Source organism: Bombina bombina, unplaced genomic scaffold (genome assembly GCF_027579735.1).
Source record: "Bombina bombina isolate aBomBom1 unplaced genomic scaffold, aBomBom1.pri scaffold_469, whole genome shotgun sequence".
Lineage (NCBI taxonomy): Eukaryota > Metazoa > Chordata > Amphibia > Anura > Bombinatoridae > Bombina > Bombina bombina.
In genome coordinates, this window is record NW_026511865.1 from 391,116 (window position 1) to 411,033 (window position 19,918).

The 19,918-nt window shown below is 37.4% G+C and overlaps 1 protein-coding gene across 2 annotated transcripts in view; it reads right to left on the reverse strand.

Annotated features, from left to right (window-relative positions):
* The window catches only part of JMJD6 (jumonji domain containing 6, arginine demethylase and lysine hydroxylase), a 29,926-nt gene extending 12,274 nt beyond the window's left edge, over positions 1 to 17,652 (reverse strand). Inside the window, exons 1-4 of one of the 2 annotated variants that reach the window (XM_053696749.1) lie at positions 17,311 to 17,652; positions 15,097 to 15,485; positions 12,796 to 13,082; positions 8,142 to 8,277 (exon numbers count right to left, since the gene is read on the reverse strand). In XM_053696749.1, the coding sequence (XP_053552724.1) occupies positions 8,142 to 8,277; positions 12,796 to 13,082; positions 15,097 to 15,485; positions 17,311 to 17,439 (941 nt within the window). In that variant the 5' untranslated portion in view covers positions 17,440 to 17,652. The remainder of the gene's footprint in view (positions 1 to 8,141; positions 8,278 to 12,795; positions 13,083 to 15,096; positions 15,486 to 17,310) is intronic. The other variant, XM_053696748.1, reaches the window with a different exon arrangement.
* Positions 17,653 to 19,918: the final 2,266 nt, after the last annotated feature.

Sequence of the window (19,918 nt, forward strand, 5' to 3'; positions counted from 1 at the left end):
AAAGAATTCTTAGGATTAGGACACAAAGAAGGGACAACAATTTCCCTATTAATGTTGTTAGAATTCACAACCTTAGGTAAGAATTTAAATTAAGTCCGCAAAACTGCCTTATCCTGATGGAAAATCAGAAAAGGAGATTCACAAGAGAGTGGATAATTCAGAAACTCTTCTAGCAGAAGAGATGGCCAAAAGGAACAACACTTTCCAGGAAAGTAGTTTAATGTCCAAAGAATGCATAGGCTCAAATGGAGGAGCCTGTAAAGCCTTCAAAACCAAATTAAGACTCCAAGGAGGAGAGATTGATTTTAAAGGGACACTAAACTCAATTTTTTTCTTTCACGATTCATATAAAGAGCATGCAATTTTAAGTAACTTTCTAAATTACTCCTATTATAAAAATGTCTTCATTCTCTTGCTATCTTTATTTAAAAAGCAGGAATGTGATGCATAGGAGCCGGACCATTTTTGGTTGAGAACCTGGGTTACGCTTGATTATTGGTGGGTAAATGTAAGCTTCCAACAAGCAAGCGCTATCCATGGTGCTGCACCTAAAATGGGCTGACTGCTAAGATTTACATTCCTACTTTTAAAATAAAGATAGCAAGAGAACAGAGAATAATTGATAATAGGAGTAAAATTAGAAAGTTGCTTAAAATTTCAACCTCTATCTGAATCATGAAAGAAAAGAAAAAAAATGGGTTCAGTGTCCCTTTAATGACAGGCTTGATACGAACCAAAGCCTGTACAAAACAATGAATATCAGGAAGTTTAGCAATTTTCATGTGGAATAAAACAGAAAGAGCAGAGATTTGTCCTTTCAAGGAACTTGCAGACAAACCTTTATTCAAACCATCCTGAAGAAACTGTAAAATTCTAGGAATTCTAAAAGAATGCCAGGAGAATTTATGAGAACACCACCATGAAATTTAAGTCTTCCAAACTCGATAATAAATCTTTCTAGAAACAGATTTACAAGCCTGCAACGTAGTATTAATCACTGAGTCAGAGAAACCTCTATGACTAAGCGTTCAATTTACATACCTTCAAATGTAATGATTTGAGATCCTGATGGAAAAAACGGACCTTGAGATAGGTCTGGCCTTAATGGAAGTGGCCAAGGTTGGCAACTGGATATCCGAACAAGACCCGCATACCAAAACCTGTGAGGCCATGCTAGAGCCAACAGCAGCACAAACGATTGCTCCATGATGATTTTGGAGATCACTCTTGGAAGAAGAACTAGAGGCGGGAAAACATAAGCAGGTTGATAACACCAAGGAAGTGTCAACGCATCCACTGCTTCCGTCTGAGGATCCCTGGACAGGTACCTGGGAAGTTTCTTGTTTAGATGAGAAGCCATCAGATCTATTTCTGGAAGCCCCCACATCTGAACAATTTGAGAAAACACATCTGGGTGAAGAGACCATTCTCCCGAAAGTAAAGTCTGACGACTGAGATAATCCGCTTCCCAATTGTCTATACCTGGGATATGAACCGCAGAAATTAGACAGGAGCTGGATTCCACCCAAACAAGTATCTGAGATACTTCTTTCATAGCTTGAAAGCTGTCTGAAAACAAATGAACGGTTCTCTCTTCAACAGAGACCAAAACTGAAGAGCCCTGAGAATTGCACGGAGTTCCAAAATATTGATTAGTAATCTTGCCTCTTGAGATTTCTAAACCCCTTGTGCTGTCAGAGATCCCCAACCTGAAAGACTCACATCTGTTGTGATCACAGTCCAGGTTGGCCGAACGTAAGAGGCCCCTAAAATTATACGATGGTGATCTAACCACCAAGTCAGAGAAAGTCAAACATTGGGATTTAAGGATATTAATTGTGATATCCTTGCATAATCCCTGTACCACTGGTTCAGCATACAAAGCTGGAGAGGTCTCATATGAAAAACAAGCAAAGGGGATCGCGTCCGATGCTGCAGTCATGAGACCTAAAACTTCCATGCACATAGATAGCTACTGAAGGGAATGACTGAGACTGAAGGTTCAGACAGGCTGCAACCAATTTCAAACATCTCTTGTCTGTTAGAGACAAAGTCATGGACACTGAATCTATATGGAAACCTAAAAAGGTTACCCTTGTCTGAGGAATCAAAGAACTTTTTGGCAAATTGATCCTCCAACCATGTCTTTGAAGAAACAACACAAAAAAATGGGGGAGGGGTGGGGGATAAGCGCTCTGGAAGGAGCAGACCTAAGTGTGTATGTATATATATATATATATATATATATATATATATATATATATATATATATATATATATATATATAGATCAAGATGTTTAATATACCAAAAAATATATATCAAAAAATCTAGACAAAAGAACGATATCAAAAATATCAATTTAATTAAAATAGATGTCAGCAGTGTGTAAACAAACATTCAGCATAGGACATATAGCATAAAATCAATGTAGGATGACTAAATGTTAGTCTAAGATGCCGGCATCAAAAGATAGACTAGTATTAACAGATGATGAAATATATAATTAGCCAACTAAAAATAAAATACACATAGTATTGACGGTTAATATTATAAAATAGCGATTGCTATATATTAAAAACAGTTCAAGAGACTTGATAATTGCAGTGAAAGCGCTAATGTATAACAAACCGATATTTCAGGCACTTTTGTAGGTGAAACCAAGAATAAAATTCAAATAGTAAGTCTGTAATGAGAAAGAACAAACCAACAGCCTGTGTTTGTGTTTGTTAGGAACAATGGTGAGTGAGATCCGTGGATAGTGACGTCACGTCATGTGACTTATAGTAGTGATCCAATGAGATCAAACGATATCCATCTTTTGATGCCGGCATCTTAGACTAACAGTCATCCTACATTGATTTTATGCTATATGTCCTTTGCTGAATATATATATATATATATATATATATATATATATATATATATATATATATATATATATATATATATATATATATATATATATATATATATATATATATATATATATATATATATATATATATATAGTTGCAGAGGTGAACGGCACTCACGAATAAGTCAGCTACCTGGTGCTCTCACTAAGGAGAAACAAACAGTAAAGCAGGTATGAATCCCACGGACGGGCTCCGTGTTGCAGCCAGGATCCAAATGAAGCAGGCACACAGGTTTTTTCAAAAAACACTCCGGTTTATTGGCAATATTGTTTACCACAATATTGCCAATAAACCGGAGTGTTTTTGAAAAAACGTGTGTGTGTGTGTATATATATATATATATATATATATATATATATATATATATATATATATATATATATATACACACACACACATACTATTATTGTAATTCACCTTAGGTCTGCTCCTTCCAGAGCACTTATCCACCACCCCTCCCCCATTTTTTACTTTGCAATAGTCTGTATTTGGAGATTATATCAGACTACTTAGGGATTTAAGCATATACCTATATAGATAGCACTCACACCACCCCTTCACTGTTCAAGAAACACTAGTTGATTCATGTGAGATTCTGCAGAGCGTAAAGACTGAGCGAGTACCAAGATATCGTCCAAATAAGGAAACACCGCAATACCCCGCTCTCTGATTAGAGATTAGGGCACCGAGAACCTTTGAAAAGATTCTTGGAGCTGTTGCTAGGCCAAAAAGAAGAGCAACAAATTGGTAATGCTCGTCTAGAAAAGAGAATCACAGGAACTAATAGTGATCCGGATGAATTGGAATATGAAGATATGCATCCTGTAAAACTATTGTGGACATATAAAGCCCTTGCTGAACAAAAGGCAGAATAGTCCTTATAGTCACCATCTTGAAAGTTGGTACTCTTACATATCAATTCAAAATCTTTTAGATCCAAAACTGGTCTGAATGAATTTTCTCTCTTTGGGACATTGAATAGATTTGAATAAAACCCCAGGCCCTGTTCCTGAAACGGAACATTACTCCAGGTCTGAAACACTTCAGAAAAGCCTGAGCCTTTACTGGGTTCGCTGGAATGCGTGAGAGAAAAAAAATAAAAAATCTTCTCACAGGTACTCTGAATCCTATTCTGTACCCCTGAGAGACAATCTGAATCCAATGATTTTGGACCGAACTGATCCAAATATCTTTGAAGAATTTTAATCTGCCCCCTACCAGCTTAACTGGAATGAGGGCCGCACCTTTATGCGGACTTGGGGGCTGGCTTTGATCTCTTAAAAGTCTTGGATTTATTCCAATTTGAGGAAGGCTTCCAATTGGAAACAGGATTCTTTTGGGGAAGGATTCGATTTCTGTTCCTTATGTCGAAAGTCATATCAGCATTCCAAGATTTGAGCCACAAAGCACATAGCTAAAGACATATCTAACATCAATTTTGATGATATCAAAAATGGCATCACAAATGAAATTAGCATGTTGAATCAACTTAAAGTGAAGGTAATGTTAATACCCCTAGAATTCATAAATGCTTACAATATAATAAGTTTACCATGATCGCTAAAAAAAAAAAAATAGCATTTTTTTGGAAAAAATTAGTTTTATTCAATATGTTTGTTCCTACAGTTAGAGGGCAAACTCCTCCCATCCTTTACTTCCCATATTGCTGTTATGTGACGTATAGAGCGGTCCCACCTGCCCTATGCGTATCTCTAATGTGCGGTCACAAAGATACTGTCTAATGCGCATATTGGCGGTTTCTCAGTCTACCGCACATGCACGTCACAGCGATACCGGTGTCTCCAATGCCCTAGAAACATAGTACTCAATGAATAACAATAATGTTTTTTGTAAACAAGAACAGCTTTTTAGTAGTTTGAGACGTCCGTGACAGCAGATGCTGTTTCTTGGCTAAGCTATCCAATGCGCATGCGCCAAACGTGAGCGTGCTCCAGACACCATTTTCATCATTGAAAATTGTTGAGCATGTGCAGGCTAAGATGTGGGCGAGTGGCGTAGTTAAACGGCCGCCTAACGGCCAGGATTTCAATAGGTTATTTAAAAAAAAAGTGACCTAGGGAGAAAAAAAAAAGAAAAAAAAAAAAGAAAAAAGAAAAGAAAAAAAAAAAAAAAGAAAAAAAAAATACGGGCTGATTTAGGTGATGAAAATTGCATATATGGATTACGGCTATAACTTTGTTTAGAGGGAAATTTATAAAAAAACGATGAACATATTGTTTTTTGGAGAACAATATTACTGTGGATCGCAAACATGGTAAGTTTACCGTCACTTTAACAATGCTAGACAAATCATGATCTGATACTTGTTGCGCTAAAAAGTTTAAGCAGCTGCAACATCAGCCAAAGAAATTGCAGGCCTAAGGAGATGACCTGAATATAAATAAGCCTTCCTTAGATAAGATTCAAGTTTCCTATCTAAAAGGATCTTTAAAAGTAGTACTATCTTCTGTACGAATAGTAGTACGTTTAGCAAGAGTGGAGATAGCCCCAACAACTTTGGGGATCTTTTCCCAAAACTCTAAAGTAACTGCCGGCAAAGGATACAATTTTTTAAACCTTGAAGAAGGAATAAAAGTACCACCAGGCCTATTCCATTCTTTAGAAATCATATCAGAAATAGCATCAGGAACTGGAAAAACCTCTGGAATAACCACAGGTGGTTTATAAACCGAATTAAAACGTTTACTAGTTTTAACCTCTTAAGGACATATGACGGAATTTTTCTGTCATAAAACAATTGAGCAAACTGAAAGCAGTGTCCTTAAAGGGTTAATATCAAGAGGACTAGTTTCCTCCGTATCCAATGTAATCAACACTTCTTTTAATAGAGAACGAATATACTCCATTTTAAATAAATAAGAGGATTTGTCAGTGTCAATATTGGAGGCAGGATCTTCTAAATCAGATAGATCCTCATCAGAGAAGGATAAATCAGTATGTTGCCGTTCATTTCAAATTTCATCAACTCTATGAGAAGTTTTAAAAGACCTTTTACGTTTATTAGAAGGCGGGATGGCAGACAAAGCCTTCTGAATAAAATCAGAAATAAATTATTTTAAATTTACAGGTATATCTTGTACATTAGATGTTGAGGGAACAGCAACGGTAATGAACTACTACTGATGGATACATTTTCTGCATGTAAAAGTTTATCATGACAACTATTACAAACCACAGCTGGAGGTATAATCTCCACAAGTTTACAACAAATGCACTTAGCTTTGGTAGAACTGTTATCAGGCAGCTGGGATCCAACATTGAATTCTGAGACAGGATCAGATTGAGACATTTTTCAAATGTAAGCGAAAAAAAAAAAAAACATAAAGCAAAATTATAAATTTCCTTATATGGCAGTTTCAGGAATGGGTAAAAATGCAAACAGCATAGCCCTTTGACATAGAAAAAGGCAAGAGGCAAATAAAAATGGGGTCTTAAGGGCAAACATGATTTTATTGCTGATGTGATATTTCTTTGGGAACAAAACTTATAAGGTTCATAATTATGTACAGAACTAGGATATTGAATTATAGATATTTATAATGCAACAATGTACAGTATTATCAATGTAATTGTATGGAATCATTTTCTTTCTGTGTCCTTCTTATAGGTTGGGTGTGTCGACATCAATATTGATATGTTGAGAATTATGTTTATATTAGTATTTGTTTTTCTTTTAATTGTTGTTTTCTGTTAACCCCGTTGGGGTGGGGGGGGAAAAAAAAAAAAAAGGTTGAGATGATCAATGTAAATTTTTCAACTATTACTACAATAAAAAGAAATATTTAAAAATAATAATGGGGTCTTAAATAATGAAAATATTTGGCGCCAAATATGACGCATAACATATAACAAATAAAAAACGTCACACTGGTGTCATAGATGACGCAACCTTGTGAAGGACTCGGCATCAACTAAGACGCCGGAAATGATGAATTTGCGTCAATGAACGTAACTTTGCGCCAAAAAAATCTTGCGCCAAGAATGACGCAATAAACTAAGCATTTTGCGACCTTGCAAGCCTAATTGTGCCCGCAAATTTAAAAGACAGTCGATTTTGAAAAAGAGACTATACCCCAAGTAAGAAATTTTTCATAAAAAAGCATTTTCCAGATCTGAAACTGACAGTCTGCAAAAGGAAATATACTGAAAACCTGAATCATGGCAAATATAAGTACAATACATATATTTAGAACTTTATATAAATACATACAAGTGCCAAACCATAGCTGAGAGTGCCTTAAGTAAATGAAAACATACTTACCAAAAGACACCTATCCACATATAGCAGATAACCGTTTCAGTACTGGTTTGGCTATCAGTAGAGGTAATGGAATATGAGAGTATATCGCCGATCTGAAAAGGGAGGTAGGAGATGAATCTCTACGACTGATAACAGTGAACCTATGAAATAGATCCTGTGAGGAAAACCATTGCATTCAATAGGAGATACTCCCTTCACATCCCTCTGACATTCACTGTACTCAGAGGAATTGGGCTTCAAAAACATGCTGAGAAGCGCATATCAACGTAGGATCTAAGCACAAACTTACTTCACCACCTCCATAGGAGGCAAAGTTTGTAAAACTGAATTGTGGGTGTGGTGAGGGGTGTATTTATAGGCATTTTGAGGTTTGGGAAACTTTGCCCCTCCTGGTAGGATTGTATATCCCATATGTCACTAGCTCATGGACTCTTGCCAATTACATGAAAGAAAATGGTTAGAGTTTCACCTAAAAAAAAAAAAAAAGCCTGCTCCAACTTACATACAAACTCAACTTAAGAACAAACCTACAGAACCCATCTTGTTCATAACCTGGGGACTGCCTGTATACAGAAAACCAAAATGGCAACTTTAAATATCTTTATTTATTCCAGCTGTAATATATATCTGGTGTCAACTAGCTGAATGCTGGAGACAGAGGATAACTGTTATTTGATATCTAGAAAACATTACATGCAATGAAATGGGACATAAAGGGTCAAACACAGGTCAACCAGTTGCATGATGCATTAACCAAAGCCACCTCTTGTTTCTCAAAATGATATGTGTGTGATAGGGTGAACAAATTCCCATTTTTATATACATCTTTCTATACTGTTGAGCTGCATGGGACCAATCTAAATGCTTTGTGCGTGCAGACCAGACACATAAGAAGCCCAAACACACCTATGAGAAACAGATTACTCATTTTGTTCTTCTCACCTGTACCACTTCCTGGAGAGCTTAGGCCTCCCCCTGACCGTCTTGTGCCAGACCACAGGGAAGTTGGTGCGGCTTGCAAAATTCTGTGTCACAGCAATAGCAGTGTCAAGGTTTAAGACAACATGCCACCAGCCACCTGTGGAAAACAAGTCCTCCAAATGAGATAAATGCTCGGGTGATCAGACAGTGTTAAGGCAACATATAGAAGAAGAATGGGGAAAAAAAAAAAAAAAAAAAAAAAAAAAGTACCACCATAAACAGTTAAGTCAAAATTAAAAAAAAAAAAACAAACTCAAGATTCAGACTGGAAGGAACATGTAAATTTCCAATTTGCTTTATTGTGATGGAATAATTTGTTGAAGAGAATACCACCATAGGCTCAGGAGCAGTAATGCACTAGCTAGTTGCTAATTGGTGGTTGCAGACACGTCTCTTTTCATTGGCTCACTCAATATGTTTACCTGGCTCCCCGTAGTACAAAGCAACTTGTAGGAAAGGAAGCAAATTTGATAAACAATAACATTGTAAAGTTGTTTAAAACTACATTTCCCATGATTCTCAACTAGATCGCAGAGCGCCTAAGCACCATGGGCAATGTAGTTTCAAAAACATCCGGGTGCAAGGGGTTAGGCATCATTGGTCAATTTGAATTATGAAATCTTTAATTTTGACAGTATTTAAAGGGACATGAAAAACAAAATGTGCATTATAAAGATGTAACTTTGTTTTCTTGATAGCCTTTGTTTAAAAGCATATGTACATATCCTCAGCAGCAGCAGTGCACTACTGGGAGCTAGATGGTGACTTTTCCCCCCTCATTAACTCACCGGATGTGCATTGCTGCTCTGGAGCGGTCTTTAAAAAGGGACAGTTTACTGTAAATCATTTTTTCACCTTAATGCGTTTCCAGTGATTTGTTATCCCAGCAGCAGAGTATAAAATGTATAAGGGACATAAAACCCCAGTTTCTCTCTCATTCAGATAGAACATAGAATGGTAAACAACTTTTCAATATACTTCTATTATCAAGTTTGCTTCATTCTCTTGATATCCTTTGTTGAAGGAGCAACAATGTACTGTTGGGAGTGAACTGAACACATCACTCACATCACACAACAGCTAGCTCCCAATTGCCAAGCCTACCTAATGATGCTTTTCAACAAAAGGATTTCCAGGAGGACAAAGCAAATAAGAAAGTGGTTTAAAATGAAATGCTTCAACTGAATCTTGAAAGAACATTTTGGGGTTGTGTACCTTTAAAGTACTAACATTTTCAGTATAGGTGGAGAGACCACAGACAAAAGCAGCTATGCAAAAATAAAAAAGGTAAATGAGCGATTTGTGAACAATTTAAAGTGAATGTAAAGTTTCAATTGATGCCAGTTTCTAAAAATACTATTAAAAACAGGGGCACTTTCATTGATGAAACTTTACATTGCAGCGTATTTGTAGAAATACTTACCTTTTACTTCTCGAAAGCCGGATCACAGATCCCCCGCCTCAGCTCCTCTACTTACGTCAGAAATGATAAAACCGACTTCCTCCAATCATGGCTTCCCTCACCAGAGCGTCCTTCTCGTGAAGCCCTGCTGTGATTGGAGGAAGCCGGTTTTGTCATTGCTGTGTAATTACAATAGGAAGAAGTATGCGGGGGAATCGGCGATCCGGCTTTGGAGAAGTAAAAAAGGTAAGTATTTCTACATATATGCTGCAATGTAAAGTTTCATCGATGAAAGTACCCCTGTTTTTAATAGTATTTTTAAAAAACGGGCACTGATTGATGAAACTTTACATTCACTTAAACTCTAGCAGGTAATATGAAACAAATTAAAGAGAACATTTTTACTGTACACCGTCCCTTTAACTATGTCTTTTGTAGTGATTAACAATTATAAGTAATAGCGCAATAATAAAAATGATCTATCATAACAGTATTTTCTTTTTAGCACTTTTAAAGCCCTTTAAGTCGTCCAGATAAAGGGTATTGGGGAAAGGATAGAAATGTTTCCTTAAATGAAGTCCGCCTATTAAAAATAAAAGAGAACAATCATACTTTTTACTCACGTTGTCTAATGAATCATTAATCATCCGTATTTGATTAACTGGAATGATTTCAATCTTTTATTTTCTATAAGAAAAAGATACATATTTCGAACGTTGCAGGGTAGCAGAATTTAGTAATTATTATATTTGCCTGAAATTAGTTTTGGTTTACGCTACCATAAAAGGCTGAACATTAGCAATGCAGATCATCTGTGGTAATGGAATCCCCAGCAATTCGTTCCACTCCTCCCCAACAAAATTTACTACAATCATTTCAGATAATCGAATACAGACTAAGGCTTCACCAGCTACAAGAAATTTTAATGACATAATTTTTCATGGCAAAATATATTTCAGAAAGATATGAAAAAAACTCAACTGTAAGTAAAACAGGTGCAAAATAATTAAAAAAGTGACAGTCAACACCAGAATTTTTATGGTTTAAAAAAAAAAAAAAAAAAAAAAAAAAGGTACATAATCCCTTTATTACCTAGTCCCCAGTTTTGCATAACCAACAGTTATAATACACGTTTTACCTCTGTAATTACCTTGTATCTAATGCCTCTGCAATCTCCCCCCTTATTTCAGTTCTTTTGACAGACTAGCATTTTAGCCAATCAGTGCTCACTCCTAGGAGCTTCACGTGTGAGATCAATGTTATGTATATGAAAAACATGAACTAACTCCCTCTAGTGGTGAAAAACTGTCAAAATGCTTTCAGATTAGAGGCGGCCTTCAAGGTCTAAGAAATTAGAAAATGAACCTCCTAGATTTAGCTTTTAACTAAGAATACCAAAAGAACAAAGCAAAATTGGTGATAAAAGTAAACAGGAAAGTTGTTTAAAAATTACATGCCCTATTTAAATCATGAAAGATTTTTTTTTTACTTGACTGTCCCTTTAAAAGGAAGCACAATACTTCCTAATTATGTCTGTGTGGGACCATAGAAAGTATCAAAACTCTCAAAAATGATGACCTGTTAGGGCTCTTAAAGGACCAGTAAATACAGTAGATTTGCGTAATCAACAGATGCATGATAACAAGACAATGCAATAGCACTTGGTCTGAACTTCAAATGAGTAGAAGATTTTTTTTTTCTGACACATTTCAAAGTTATGTCTATTTCCACCCCCCTTGCACCATGTGATAGCCATCAGCCAATCACAAATGCATATTACATATATTATATGAATTATTGCACACGCTGAGTAGAATTAATGTGAGCCACATAGATAAGTGTGCTCAACACAGCACTAAACGGCTTAAAGGGACAATATACACTCATTTTCATATAACTGCATGTAATAGATACTACTATAAAGAATAAGATGCACAGATACCGATATAAAAATCCAGTATAAAATGTTTAAAAACTTACTTAGAAGTTCTATGTTTAGCTGTGTTGAAAAGGTAGCTGGAAAGCCCACTGCAAGTGGGAAATAAGACACTCCCCCCTCCTTTTGCATATGAAAAGACCCTTTACACAAACAGGAGCAAGCTGGAGAAGGTAGCTGACGGTATTCAAATAAAACTTTGGGGCTTGGTTAGGAGTCTGAAAATCAGAGCAATGTTACTTAAAAATAAGCAAAACTATACATTTTTTTTTTAAAAAAACCCTGTATGGGCGATATAAATAGATCATCAACAAAACATTTATGCAAAGAAAAAATGAGTGTATAATGTCCCTTTAAATGCAAGTCAATAGATAATAAACAGTCATGTGATGTGATCAGGGGGCTGTCAGAAGAGGCTTAGATACAAGCTAATCACAGAGGTAAAAAGTCTAGTAATAAAAAACTTATGCAAAACTGGGGAATAAAGGGGATTATCTATCTTTTTAAACAACTTTTTTTGAGTTGACTGTCCCTTTAAAGAAGCTCTAGGAGAACAGAAATTTCAGACAAAGCTGAAAGCTTAATATTCTTTTTCAGTATAAAACTGGAGTCTTGCGTTCCTTCCGTTACTTATATGCATGAGGATTGTGAAAATATATCAAAGTGATAACTGGCGTGTTGTGTCTAAGCATTCACTTGATCCGAATGAATTTGACATTTTATTTTTGCATTAGAAAATCCCGTTGAGAAAAAACAAACAAAAAACGCACAAGCACGTGTGGATGCCAGCCAACTCACTGTAAAGGAGTTCACACACCTGAGCTTGGATTGGGTGCTTTAACAAATGGAAGTGGTCAGCCTTTTTCTTTTTAAAAACACAAAAAACAACAACAACAAAAAAACAAACTTTGGTTTAGCACACATTTTCAGCCAATGAGACAAAATAGTTACACAAGACAGGGGTTATTTGGCACGTGTCTACTTGCAAATAAACTTTTTTTTTTCTTACATGCTGCAAAGATCACCTCCATTTACACTAAAATTGGGATCTTAGTCACATAATACGGTAACTAAGAAGAGTATGACCATATTTGGAAGTTGATGTGCCCCTTGTTTTGTGTAACTACTCTGTACTGACCATCTTGCATTGGTTAAAGCACCCTACCCAAGCTCAGGTGTATTGGTGTTGTATATAGAGCCAGGGAGTCTCATTCTATTACAAAAAGAGAAGCAGGAATAGTTTATGTTTTTCCTTTTTTAAACGATCAAGTACTTACCTGGAACAAACACGGTCTCTCCTGGCTTCTGCACTACCTCAAGAGGTTTAAACTCAGGGGGCCACGTTGGAAGCTGTGTGCGAGGGTAGATTACATTGAACCATGTGATTGCCTCATCTTGCTGGTTGCCCCCTTCGTCTCGAGTCACTTTGATCAACTCTCTTGGGGTGTTGGTGGGAAATAGGCACCAGCGCTTATGACCATGAACAAGCGAGTTCCAGGCACTGGTACCCAACGGGTCAATGTGGATTCCTGTACCAGACCGTGGGGGACCCATCACAAACCATCTATGTCAGTTCAGAGATTGTAAGTTAGCATGAGGTGGCAATATAGCTCTATACTTAAAACTATAACAAAATGGTTCAAGAGCGGAAGAGGCACTATGTAACAGAGATTTCAGTTACTTGACCGTTAGTTTAAAGGGACACTGAACCCAATTTTTTTCTTTTGTGATTCAGATATAGAACATGCAATTTTAAGCAACTTTCTAATTTACTCCTATTCTCAATTTTTCTTCATTCTCTTGCTATCTTTATTTGATTTTTTTTTTGGTTGAGGACACTGTACAGCACTTGTTCATTAGTGAGTGAATTTATCCACTAATCAGCAAGAACCCAGGTTAATCACCAAAAATGGCCGGCATCTAAACTTAGATTCTTGCATTTCAAATAAAGATACCAAGAGAATGAAGAAAATTTGATAATTGGAGTAAATTAGAAAGTTGCTTAAATTGAATGCGCTATCTGAATCATGATAGAAAAAATGTGGGTTCAGTGTCCCTTTAAGGCAGCTATTCCCAAAGCTCATTTTGCCTACCCCAGATAGTCCTAGGTTTGGTTATGAGCATATAGAATTATAACATGCACTCTTCATTAGGTTATAGTACTACATTTAAAGGGACACTAAACGCAAAAAAAAAATTTCTTTAATGATTCAGATAAGAGCAGCAATTTTAAGCAACTTTCTAATTTACTCCTATTATCAATTTTTTTCTTCGTTCTCTTGTTATCTTTATTTAAAAAGTAGGAATGTGATGCATAGGAACCTGGGTTATGCTTGCTTATTGGTGGGTAAATGTCAGCCTCCAATAAGCAAGTGCCATCCATGGTGCTGAACCTAAAATGAGCTGGCTGCTAAGATTTACATTCATGATTTTCAAATAAAGATAGGAAGAGAACAAAGAAAAATATGAGTAAATTAGAACGTTACTTAAAATTGCCTGCTCTATCCAAATCATAAAAGAAAATGTGGGTTCAGTGTCCCTTTAACAGTAAAATCTATTTGAAACTCTAGATATTACCCAATAGTTGAGAAAAAATACTAATAAAATATAAAATCACTTTTTTTCTTACCCCCAGTACAGTTTTACTCTGCAGCCAATTAGAAAGAGAAGAGATTTATCCATCAGACTTAAAGGGGCAGTTGTAATTACAAGACAGTTCTGTTGCTATAGGAAAACATACCAGCTAAGTCTTAATGTTTTTAAAAAAAATTATCATCCTTTTTACTGCAATTATTTATTAACAGTCAAATTACACCCAACATTTTTGCACCTTATTTGTAGGAGACACCAATTTGGGCTTTAGTCTGCAGACAAAGCCAGTCACTGTCATAGAGTAACTATAAAATGCATTGTTTTGCCGTTATCAGATAAAGCCAATTAGGGGTAGATATGTAGCAGGGATAGCTTTGGGAGGTCTGAAAATTATAAATTCCTCAATTTCCAAAGCAACATTACATGAAAAGGGGGCAAAATATATAGAATGAAAATATATTGCAGTTTAACATTATGCGTAAACATTTTATATAAAAATTTCAAGCTGTTTACTGTCCCTTTAAGAAACGATAAGTTTCCAACAATTAAAACTTTATGTATTGAATACAGCAGCTAACAAACATTCTTTACCCCTTTTAAAGCATTGTATCCCCCTTTGCTGAGGGATACACACAGATTTAGATACTACAATAAAGAAATAATCACTGAACAGAACAAGAGTCAACAAATCTGTTTAAAATGTAACAGTGGTATTTGTATATAGACACATGGCTAATAATCCAAAAGTAAGGAGCCATGGGTAAAATTCTAGAAGCCAGCAGCTCCCTGGCTCCTAGGTTTGTGGAACCCTGGTATGGAATATTGCAGGGTCAGCCTTCTGAAGAACTGGAAATGTCACAAGAACAGGGAATATAATAAAAAAAAACAAAAAAAAAACAACAACACACAATTTCAAACTCATGACATGATCTATGCATGGAAAAAAAATCCTTTAGTATTAGGCCATCATTCACTTGCTGAAATACCTGTAGGGTGGGCGGCGTTTTTCACCAGCAAACTGAAAGAGATCATCACGAAAATACTTTGGAACCTCATAATCTTCCAACAATTTTCTCCTTTTGGGGTGCTCTCCGTAACTACTGTCAAAGATGTATAAAGGACTGTCGTCCTTGGTTCCCTCCATGTACTCAATATAATATTTCATTTTCATTTTAACAGAGTAACCGTCATTGTCCTCACCACATTTAAACTTTTGATTTCGGTACTTGCGTTTCAGTCTCTCCAAAGTCCATTTCTCTTGAGCAGGCCAACTCATCTGAGCGTTCAATATCACCACAGGCTTATAAGGTTTCTCATATCGTTCAATGAACTCCTCTAGATTGAGTTGGTTGGCATCCACACGCTCAACATCATCCTGCAACAGAGACATTCTCAAAAATACAACCAAAGATCCAGTCTGAATAGAATTGTTCAACTGCCCTTGTCATCGGCACAATAGGATTTTGAAAGTCACAACCTAAAAATACTATAACCATCTCATCTTCACCCGTAACCCACATAATCAAGTCCCTGACTCTCTGGTGCCAAAGACCCCATATCTCTTCAGCCTCACCGCTAGTTCTCCCTTCAGGCTTGTCTCTCCTTGGACCCCACATCCCTCACTTAAAAGGGATGAAACCCCAAAAATGTATTTTGTGATTCAGAGCATACAATGTAAAAAAATAAAACTTACTTATATCATCCGATTTGCTTTATTAACATGATATTCTGTGTTGAAGAGATACCTAGGAAGGAATCTGGAGCACTACTTCATGCAAATGGGTAACATTGTTGCAAAACTGCTGCCTTATAGTGCTCCAGAAATGGGCAAGATAATAAGCATACATCCTGGCTTCTCAACAAAGGATACCAAGAGAACAAAGAAAAATAATAGACGTAAATAGAAAAAACATTGTACGCTCTATCTAAAACATAAAAGAACATTTTTGGGTTTCATATCCCTTTAAAGGGACACTCAGGCTTTATTAAATTTTCATGATTCAGATAGAGCATGCAATTTTAAACAACTTTCCAATTTACTTCCATTAAAAAAAATGTGCAAAGTCTTTTATATTTACACTTTTTTGAGTCACCAGCTCCTACTGAGCACGTGCAAGAACTCAGACTATACTATATGCATTTGTGATTGGCTGATTGCTATCACATGGTACAGGGGGGAGTGGAAATATACATAACTTAGAAATGTGTTAGAAAAGAATCTACTACTCATTTGAAATTCAGAGTAAATGCTATTGTATTGTCTTGTTATCTTGCATTTGTTGATTATGCAAATCTGCTGTGTTTACTGGTCCTTTAACTCTCCAAGTTGCCTTTTATCTCTCATTCTAAAAAGGGACACAATAGTACAACGCTTTCAACACTGTGTTGATTCCCCAGAGATTCTGATTGCACTCTTTAGACTGGCACATCGGCATCTTTACCGATTCTGATTGGCTGCGCGCATGTATGTTGATCTGGTTGGCTCCCTAATCATATCCTGCTAAGGAGTTATATGTTGGACCCTTTGCCAGGGTTAAAACCACAGCTAGAAGAACGAGGCAGTTCAATAATAAAAGCTAAAAACCAATAGGGTGCTATGCTATCTCATGATTGTGTCCCTTAGCAAATAAGCTTCTAGTAAAAATGGTATTAGTGTGTGACTAAAGGACAAAGATTCAAACACAATGACTGAGATCTCTCATGGTGTATTGTGTCAGTGAAGATGTCATCTGTATCATACAAACCAATAGTAACTCTCTGACTACATGCAAAGTTTGAAAGTAACAATCCCGGCATATGTGCATATGCTGCTGAATAAAGAGTAATAACTTTTCCTATATAGCAGAATGCTTCTCTATAGTTCTAGGTTTTTATCCTCGCTTTGTTCTGGTCTCTTTTCTCTCTCAGCCCTGGTCCCTTATCTCCCTATGCTGGTCTCTGGCTTTCTGACTTCTTAGCATCTCCCTATCGCCCTCACGTGGGTCCCCCTACACTCTTTCACCGGGGTTATATAATCTTGGTCCACCCATTACTCTCAAATTCCCCGGCTTCCCTGACCAACCTCGGTTGCACAACAAGACTTGTGCCTGTCTCACTGAGGCTCCCCAGTCTCTCGGTACCCCAACTAATTTATATACTTCATGTGCTGCTATTTACTTCCCTATACTTTGTCTTTGTAACCCCCGGTCCCCATTTCTCACCCGTAAACCGTTGGGGTTCAGCCCATAAACCTCATAGTAGTTGTGCCGGGTCCAGTCCTGAGAGTCCTTGAGTTCGGGCCTGGCGCTCCGCTTAGCCTCTTTGATGCGTTTCTTGCTCTTGTGATTCATCGCGCCGCTTCCCGTTACCGGGCTCCGCGCTACTATCCAGAACCTTCGGGACCCGCCCCTTCCTTACTATTAACCAATCAGTACGCGGCAAGCATGGCGCAAAGTTTTAGGGAACCGCAACTGGCAGCCATCTTAGGAAGGTCATTCGGATGACACAAACCAGTCATAGCCCGTGTTAAATACCAGGCAGCAGCTGCAGACACTGTAACAGGATCTATAATATGTAGAATAGTGCATGCGGCTGTGTTTGTAAATGTATATATAATGCACTTGTGCACAGTGTGTTGTTTACCACGTTAGAGGTTCCCCAACCAATGTGGCCGCTTAGTAGCAACTTCCTGCTACGGCATTTTTGTGCGGCTTGTGCTGAGCATGTTACCAGTGTTTTAATTCAATAAATATAATAATGGGCGAAGAAGGGGACCCGCGGATGGGGCTTCGGGAGTATGTGTTCCTGCCCAGGGAGAGCAGTGGAGCTGCAGGGAAGGAAGAGAGAGGAGAGCTGAGGCTGTTCATCCCTGAGGTGTCCGCCATGAGCTACGTGCGGGGCGGCAGACAGCGCTTTAACCCCTTGCCTGCCAGGGAGGGGTATACAGAATGTAGTGCGGCCGTGCCTGGCAGCTAATGGGGTTATCCAGTGATGGGATAACTGTACAGTGACGCTGGGTTATCAGGATACTGTAGTGACGATAAAGGGACAAGCAAGTCAGATGTGATAGAGGCACAGTATTTCACAGTTCACTAGAACCATTTGTGGATATGCTGCTGACAACCCTTTGTGACACGATCCATTGTAACATTTCTTTCACTCTCATTTGGCATACGCAGGTAAGCTACGTGCACGCTCAGACATCCATGCACATCGTAGTTGTTACTTCAACTACCAGTAACACGTGCTCCTGTCTGATACACGTGTACTCAGCTTACCGGGTATGCTAGGTCAGTGTGTCTCAAAGGTGGTCCTCAAGTACCCCCAACAGGTCAGGTTTTCATTACAGATGAATTAGAGCACTGGTGAAATAATCAGCTGATGGATGAGAGCAGGTTAGTAACCATGGTTACTGATCAGCTGATTACTTCACTTGTGCTCTAGTTCAGCTATAATGAAAATCTGGCTTGTTGGGGGTAATTGAGGACCACCATTGAGAAACAATGTGCTAGGGGACAGTATGCTCAGTTGCTAAGAATCCAGTAGAGCTAACTTATACAGTGGGTATATTACTGTCAGTGGCTAAAGAGCCTGTGTTCTGTCGGATTTTGCTACCTCAATGTGCACATGCGCACAATTATGTAATTGAATTTGCACTTCATATATGTTTCAAAAATGTGTGGAATGCAATTAAGTAATTATAAGCATGTGCACATCGTTTGTTGTTAAATTTTGAAGGACAGCCTGATTATCCCCACCTTCATTGTTAGAGGCATCCATGGACATGCGCGCATACGCAGTTCAAGGTAGCAAATTTTGACGGTCTACCTTGGTACAATAACGTTCCTACTACCGTACGTCATCAATATCCTGATAACCCGGGGTCACTGTACAGCTATCCCATCACTGGATAAACCCATTAGCTGCCAGGCACGGCCGCACTACATTGATTGTATGAAGGTAGACCATCAAAATTTACTAACAAACTATGCGCACATTAAGGTAGCAAAATTCGACAAGAGCAAAATCTGAAAGAACACCGGTGTTCTTTTAAATTTTCCTACCAAGATTAATGTGCAAATGACGTCATCCCGTTCTATACTTATCTTGAATAGTGTGGGATGATATGTCAAAGTTATTACAGTGATTTTTTTCATACTTAAATTAGAAATTAATAATTCCATTTTGCATCTCCAAGTGTGTTCCCCCACCTGTAAAAGGACATTAAACTCCTCGTTACAACTTCAATAACATGGTCACTACTCGCCAAGCTTGTGTTTTTCCTCCTGTACCTGCAACTCTATTTAAAGGGATGGAAAAGTCACAATTAAACTTGCATGATTCAGATGGAGCAGGTCATTTTAAGACACTTTTAAATTCACGTCTATTTACAAATGTGCTTTGTTCTGTTAGTACCCCTTGTTTTAAAATGAATACGCACATATCATACACTAGTGGGAGCTGCTGCTAATTGGTGCCTGCACACATTTGTCTCTTGTGATTGGCTAACTAGATGTGTTCAGCTTCCTGTCGGTTCTTCAGCAATGGATAACAAGAGAATGAAGCAAATTTGATAATAGAAGTAAATTGGAAAGTTGTTTAAAGGGACATAATACCCAAATGTTGAAACACTTGAAAGTGATGCAGTATAGCTGTAAAAAACTGGCTAAAAAATATCACCTGAACATCTCTATGTAAAAAAGGAAGATATTTTACCTCAAAAGTTCCTCAGTTGTAAAGGACTTCTAAGCAGCAAATCAGTATGTCTGTCCCGGGACAGCCGAAGGGATGAGCCTTGTGCACTCTCATGTTATTTCCCTGTTCAGTGTA